This window comes from Anneissia japonica, unplaced genomic scaffold (genome assembly GCF_011630105.1).
Source record: "Anneissia japonica isolate Jap-2015-1 unplaced genomic scaffold, ASM1163010v1 scaffold287736_len1891122_cov214, whole genome shotgun sequence".
In the NCBI taxonomy this organism is placed as follows: Eukaryota; Metazoa; Echinodermata; class Crinoidea; order Comatulida; family Comatulidae; genus Anneissia; species Anneissia japonica.
The window spans coordinates 1624025-1631669 of NW_022756106.1; the positions used below are offsets into that span (position 1 = coordinate 1624025).

General features: G+C 36.4%; 1 protein-coding gene across 1 annotated transcript in view; it reads right to left on the reverse strand.

Moving 5' to 3' along the window:
* Positions 1–6163, reverse strand: part of LOC117123979 — a gene marked incomplete at its 3' end in the record, with an annotated part of 22404 nt that extends 16241 nt beyond the window's left edge. Inside the window, exons 1-8 of the mRNA XM_033270080.1 lie at positions 6044–6163; positions 4336–4383; positions 3567–3721; positions 2999–3253; positions 2081–2221; positions 1508–1697; positions 788–1034; positions 24–189 (exon numbers count right to left, since the gene is read on the reverse strand). Of these exons, the coding sequence (XP_033125971.1) occupies positions 24–189; positions 788–1034; positions 1508–1697; positions 2081–2221; positions 2999–3253; positions 3567–3721; positions 4336–4383; positions 6044–6095 (1254 nt within the window). The remainder of the gene's footprint in view (positions 1–23; positions 190–787; positions 1035–1507; positions 1698–2080; positions 2222–2998; positions 3254–3566; positions 3722–4335; positions 4384–6043) is intronic.
* Positions 6164–7645: the final 1482 nt, after the last annotated feature.

A 7645-nucleotide genomic window follows, 5' to 3' on the forward strand; every position in this document is an offset into this window, starting at 1 on the left:
ATATATATCTCGTCAACTCTTACCGTGAGATCATTTATCATATCAGCAGATGGATGGCGCAAAAATGCGAAAGACATGATCCATGCATCTACCAATTTTTGTGTCATGTTTCCAGCGCGGATAAGATCAGTCATCACACCGACACAAGCTGTGCTTTCGCAAACTGGGAGTGCATCTACTACAAACTTCCTGCAAGATAAAACGTAGAGACACCTTAATGACCTCGACGTCGGGGTTTCAATCCCCTGCTGTACATTTCGCTTGTGTACTTGAGCAAGGCATTTTTATCTGCATTGGTTCTCTCTACCCAGGAGTATAAATGGGTACCTGGTGGGGTTGCCTGCTCCTGCACTGATTAGAAACAGTAACATTTAAGCATGTGGACTTAATGACCAGGAAAAGGAAGCGCTTTGTATTTACAAACAATATGCCCCATAGAATGATATTTAGTTTATTAGTATATTGAACCAAACATACGTTTCTTCCTGCCAATGATGTGTAAAAGAAATATACCATAATTTTTATGGCATTATTCTGAATTTAAGCATATATATAATTCAATTAAAATTTAACTTTAAATATATTTTTTATCCCCACTAATATCCAAAAAAAGCCCCATAATGATGTAGTTAACAAAGGATTTTTCCGTCTAACTAATGTGTTACAGAAATATACCAAACCCTTTTCGAGAAAGAATATTCCTATTTCTATATAACTCAAAAGTTGTTACAAATTCATAAGCGTTTACTCCTTTAAGAAAAAAGTTCAAAAGAAAATTGCTGCATACTTGAATGAGAGACGGCCATTGCATAGAGTATCGTCAAGAACATTATTCACAACTTGCTTAAGTGGTTCCTTTTCAAGTTTGCGCATTTGGAACGCAACCTTTGCGAACAACTCAGCAGCTTCTGGTGGAATCTCTGACGCGCTCTTTGAGCAAACATCGTCAAGCGTTTTTAACAACTGTTCCTTGGCAATCGAATCCTCCTTCTTTACATGTTCAAAGAGTATATCAGTCCTCTTATTGATACGTTCTGCAATAGTAATTATTGGCAATTAATAAAGGCAAATGTAGTCTTATGCGGCATTAGAACAGGGATGGCCAGGGCACCCCTTTAAAAACCACAATTCGTCAGGGGGTGGGGATTAAGAGTATATGTATTTTCCCCCTGGAACACTATAGACAGATTTTGAGCCACGCCCGACCACGCCCACTTGTTTTTTCATCGGGGTCCTTGGACCCATCGTCGGAAAAATCCTGGCGCCACCCCTGCATGATAAAAATGTGTTAGACGGAGTACAATGTAAATTGAAAGATCATCGTACTACGTTATATCTTGTAGTTCAACAACAGCCAACAATATGAAATGGCAAAACCAGAGTGGATATCTCAGAATTGTTAAAATGTTAGGAAGCAGCATTCGTATGGGCTCAATATCATATACAGAATGATGAACATACTGATGATGACACGTTAATTCTGAAATATTATATTTGACTGTCTTACCGCTGGATGCTGCTGCTATGGTTTCAATATCTGTAATCTGCATGTATTGTTCAACGGTGGTAAGGGCACCATTTCCTCCTTTGGAAAACGGTATAACAAGGTGTTTTTCTTGACACAGTGCACGTTGAAGCTGCATATTTGTCCACTGTTGTTCGCAGACTTGACTACTGTTGAGAATATTCATGGTTGGCTGCAAAAAATAACACAATTCAAATTGATTTACCTTTTTCATAAATATATGATATATTATACAGTTCTCCCTCTAAGTAAAGACACATCTACGTAAAGACCACTTTTATTTATTGAGCAATCCTAGACAGAATCCTATCTCTTTGGACCCCAAAAAATAGCTGTAGGCCTAGTTTCTAATTAAAACTAAAGGTGTTAAACACCATGAAAAACCTAGTCCCGAATGTGGTCTTAGAGGGAGACCTGTAATTGGCGCTTGGAAGACAGAATGTGCACCTTTAAGTACATGATTTAGTTAAGCCTGAGGAGGAGTGAATTCTCGTTACCTTAAGTGATTAACGAGATGTGTGAGCTATTGATGTATAACTAACCCATACTACTTACCGCATGAGGTAGAAGTTGAGTGGCCTGGACGGATGAATCTATCTTGACGTGTTCCTTGCAACCCAAGAAATTTTTCGACTTGATGGTCTTTTCGTCACTAACTTTCTTTAGTTGAACAGGGCAGATACCTGTAACATCAGTCTACATAAACCAAACAAGAAATGAGCTGTTTTAAAGTTTGTTTAGGTCTAACTACGACTTGGGTTATGGTTAGTGATGATATAAATCGCAAAATTTACTTAGATTTTAAATCGTAAAATCTACTTCGATTTTATGTACCGTTGTATGGCAAGTAACATTATGGAAAGAGATCAATAGATCTTTCCCCTTAGCCCCGCCCCTTGGATATTGTTGCCAAGGTCCCACAAGACCAGTGAAAAAACGTTAAACATACGCAAACCCATGCGTTTGTGGGACAACACGTGTGATTGTGAGACGCGCGCGTATTCCTGACCCTGTCTTGATTGCTCAGTTGTTAAATTGATTGACACTCCAGAAAGGTCCATTCTAGTTCTGATAACATCAAATCAAAAGGTCAAAAGTTATTACTGTACTCGGGGTCTGTTGAAGACAAACCTAAGCCAATGGTGGTAGTGAGGATGCCATTGATAATCAACAATACAAGTAATTATTTTGATATAAATAGGAGTATGTTAAAGGTTATGCATTTATACCGTGCAAAATACGAGTCTCTAATTGCTCAAAAACAAGTGAATGGATGTACAGTAATTGGAGAAACAAGGAAATAATTCCAAGCACCCAAACCGCAGTATGGGGATACGCCCTTTTCGCTGACCAGCAATCTGTCAGTACCCTGTCCAGCACCGGTTGAGTCTCGGCCATCCCAGGACTCCGGCGCCTCCTATCCTGATAGAACTAGTATGTATGTACTGGTAGAATATGCAGCGGTCCTCTTACCTCGATAGTGGTCAGTTCTGGTTCTGAACCATCCATCACTTGCAGTGAGGTGCCCTGGAAGGCAGACAAGATACCACGCTTGATGTTTAACATCTCGGGTTTCTCTTCATCATCGGGACAGACCGCTGAAATGAGACCCTCGTCATAACTAAAGCGTAAATCGTAATCCATTAAGGACATTTTGAGGTATCTGTTATTTTTTGAGGTAGAAAATGAACCGCCTTGATTCTTCTCTTCGATTTGCACCTCAGAAACCTACAAGAAAAAACGATCGAGGGAAAAGGTAAATATTGTATAATTCATAAATTAAAAGTCACTCTACTTAATTACAGGAATATATAATTGACTTGCATTGACGAATTTCAATGGGGAGAGAGTGATCACAGAGATCTGAGTGATGACTTCTAAAGATGCCACCAAGAAAAATGTTTATAGAGATATCTTCTGGACAGGACTACTTCATTGAATACTGTATAAGGACATCGTTGAATACTGTATAATACACAAACATTAGTCTAAGAAGAATCAACATTATAAGTGAACTCGCTCTCTAGACTTGTTGTCATACCTTCAACACCATTTCACAATTGTCCAAAACCTCGATGGCTGCTTTGCAGTTAAGAACAACACTAGAGTCATCATCAGATGTCCCATTAACCAATGACGAAACCGTTACACTGTAGTCATAGGTGTATCTCTTGTTTATTTCGTAACCTGGCATACCTGGATAAAGCAAAAATTAAAATAGAAAATAAAATATTTAGTTGAAATTTTAAGTTCTCATATCGGTTGTATAATTTTAAAAGATTTAGGGGGGAAAATGAATTGAAAATACATCATATTACTATCCTACAAACTGTATTAGCCATTTATAATATCCGACTTCATCACTGCCTGTCCAGTAATTCAGTCACCTCAGCCCTACCATGGACTGGACTGAGGTGGGAAATTTGAGGAAATTTTTGTACTCGCGGACATCTCGGAACATGTCAAAAGTTTCATGGAGCCCTAGCTGTGTTTAAGTGTCACTTATTGTCCATATCCCAACAATATAGATAGGAGGTGAATCGCCAAAAAAATACATTAAACAGAAGTGATTCCTGGAATTCGAAATAAAAGAAACCACTTCAACCCAGAGAGCAACGTTTACTTTGCTCTATGCTCAACCCCACCACAGTTGGGGCTGAGGTATGAAGTATTTTATGTCTATGGCACTTCTAGATGGCCGGAAATGGCACTGTAAATTTTGGGGCGATTTATGGCTGATATTCCGCCATTGAAGTCACATTGCCTATATTCGAAATTTTCGTCATAGTTCCAAAATAAATAAGACTTACTTTTACAGGTTTTGCCGCACTGTTCTGATGTGCTCAGCCATGCTGGCCCTGCAAAAAACAATGCAAAATAATTTAAAAAAAAGGTGTACTATTGTTAGGGAATACAGTTTTAATTAAAGCGTACAAATGCGACATTATGTACCGTACATACATGCGTATAAAGGCCAACTCAGACAGCGTCGGCCGACGCAGCCCGACCCGATTTATAGTCGGGGACAGTCTTGAGCCGTCGTGAGAAATATTAACATGTTTAATAATCTACGAGACTGCCCCGACGCACACCATCGCGTCTGCGTTTTTAACTCACACTGCCCTGCGTCGTACGACGCTGTCTGAGTTGGCCTTAAGACGAGGCATAAAATAGCAAATTACAATGGAAAAATACGCGCAACATACAAAAATATTAGATTTTGAAATCAATTCGTCTTATGTGCGGAACGTCCGTAACAATATACTACTGCAATTAACCTAATAAATGTTAGTATGAATGAAAAACGCAATTTTAAATAGTTGGAAATAAGTTTTTTATTAATATTTAAAAGCCCATAAAATGGTAGGCCATTATTTTAAAGATTAGCCCTACATGTGGCTCCTTTTCTAGCCAGCTAATTGCAGTAATCAAGGTCATTTATAAGTTCAGTAAAAAGTATGAATTCCGACGGTGAAACGGACGAGAGTGGGTAGGGCGTCTATATACGCCCGATACAAAAATCGTCCAAAAACATTCTTAAAACTCCGGTCGTCTAATATACGGGTCGTATAAACGGATATATCAATTGTGTTCAGTTTATGCAGCATTTGGATTTATTTTTGAAAAAGCAGAGTAGTTTAGTTTAATACGCAACTAAGACTATATATACAATATGCATTTATATTAGAATTAAGCTTACTTTACTAAACTAAAATTTATGTCTTTCGCAACTGCAAAAGAATTAGCAACTGAATTGATACGTTTTGTTGACTTCAATTAAGTTTCTAGTGCGCCCTCTAGCATTATTATAAAAACTAAGGTGAAAAGTTTCACATTTATGATAGCCCGCCCTCTCTAGAGCAGATAAAGTCCCCACTGAAGAAAGATAGTACTGTACTGTATGTGTATACATCGATCATATTTCGCTTATTAAAATAGAATGGTCGTTTCCAGTTGCCCTCTACAAAGTAATAAGTAAATCCATCGTAAATCCTTATCTTAGTAAAGCACTGCGTGTTTATAAATATTCCATGCAAAAATCCAAGAACATGCTAACCCCTCATTATGGCTTCCTCTATACATGGAGTTATAACTCCATGCTCAATACCAGCAGAGACAGGAACATTAATAAAATATCTATCTACCTGTCTATTATTAATTACAATAACTAAGACAAAGAAATTAATTATAAGAAAGGGTTATGACCGCAAGTTATTTAGTTAGTTAAATACGTCCTTTATGTTTCTATATCTTAGTGTATAGGGGATAAATTGATATATTTGTTCACAAACAAATATTGTGAAGAGAATGTAGCTTGGCCTATACATTTAAATTACTACATCCAGAGTTGTTACATCGCACGCCAAAATAATCAAATGCGGTAAAGATCAATTTTTTTTTTGTTGAAAATATAATATGAATTATTTATTTAAATCTATGAAGTAAGGTAATAATGCATTAGGCGAAGTTAAAATTAATTTATAAGTTAAAAAATGAAGAAAATAATTATCAACTTACAAGCAAACGAACTGCTGACCACAGCCAAAACTATAAACAATTTCAGTCCCATTTCGAAGTAAAGCCTTAGGCTTTCTTACGAAATCTTGACTGTATAAAGTATAAACCTGAAATGGCAGAAAGTGTTGCTCTGGACCTTATATACTGAGCCACCAAACAATGGGGTTCAAAAGTCGAACAACCATCTACCAGGTCCCAATTACTTTGTGCTGACAACTCAAAAACAGCTGATCCGTTATATATCCGTTACCCCCTCTGCTGAAACTCATCTGCGAATAATATTAAGGCAACAAAAGCCTGACCTGAGCCATGCACTGTGAGCAATGGATGTCGAAGCGTGATCTAAGCAACACTATAATAGATATAATATAAGCAGAGTAGTTAATATCCAGGATTACCATTGGTGGGGGTGGGGAAATTTGAGTGGGTGTGCAAAAATGAATAGAATTACAGCTTTTGTACTTCACGGGCTTTTATAGATTACTGGTTACAATAAAAAAAAAAAAGATTTTCTTGAATTTGAAGTTTTTGTTTGTTTTTGTTTTTGTTTTTGTTTTTGTTTGTTTTTGTTTTTGTTTTTGTTTTTGTTTTATTTATTTCATTTTATTTAATTTTTTTGGGATAGTTATATTCAGTACATTCTCAACTATATTAAACATGTGGTCCGTTTTTTAATGGGTGCAGGGAGTTGTCACTATAACAACTCCCTGATGGGTGTGAGGGCATTTATATTATAGTATTGTAAGAATTCATGTTGCTAAAGTTGTTTATATTTATTACAAATTTAATTAATGTAATTACTTGATAGCAAAATCATGTTTCGGTAAATCATCCTTCAAAGAATTAAGAAAGGAGGGAGAAAACACTGAACGAAAAAAAAAACTGGCCTTGATAACGCTCGTTCAATAATTCATGCTTTAGCAGTCATACAAGCGCCTGACGTCGTGACATTAATATTCAATGTTTAACTATTATACCTCCATGGTTTAACCATGGAGCTGTAAATTTCAGAATTCATATGCTCTTAAACCAAATAAATTATTAATACAATATTTACCTTTCTATTGAACACACGTTACAATAGCAGGAATTAAATACCGTACCGTAGGCCTATGTTATGGTACTGAATTACAGAAAAAAAAAATAAAGATTGTATGTTTTTATGCCTGTTAAAAAAAAATTCAGAATTGTTATTCGCTTGATTACCACTGATATCATTGATGAAATATCGCGTCATGTATTCTTGTATGAGTTCATCATGGTGCTATCTAATCAATATCACACGGTTATCGTTAGTATTAGTGTTGGTTATCAATCAAATTGATAAAATGAAAAAAAAATCAAGTTGTTACTCTTCCATGGAACAAATAAGGTTATCATGTGGTAGGCAGTACGGTGACCGTGCCATCGTTGTCAGACAAATACTAAACAAATTAATCTCTCTATACACATTAGATTCAAGAGGTCTACCTTCGTTTGTATTATTAATAATTAATTAGGAGGCCTACACTTCTGGTAAAATCCCTTTCATAGGCTAAACTGGGTCGATATCATTTACAAATATGCAGAGTAAAGGAATATGAAGATGACATAATATATAGG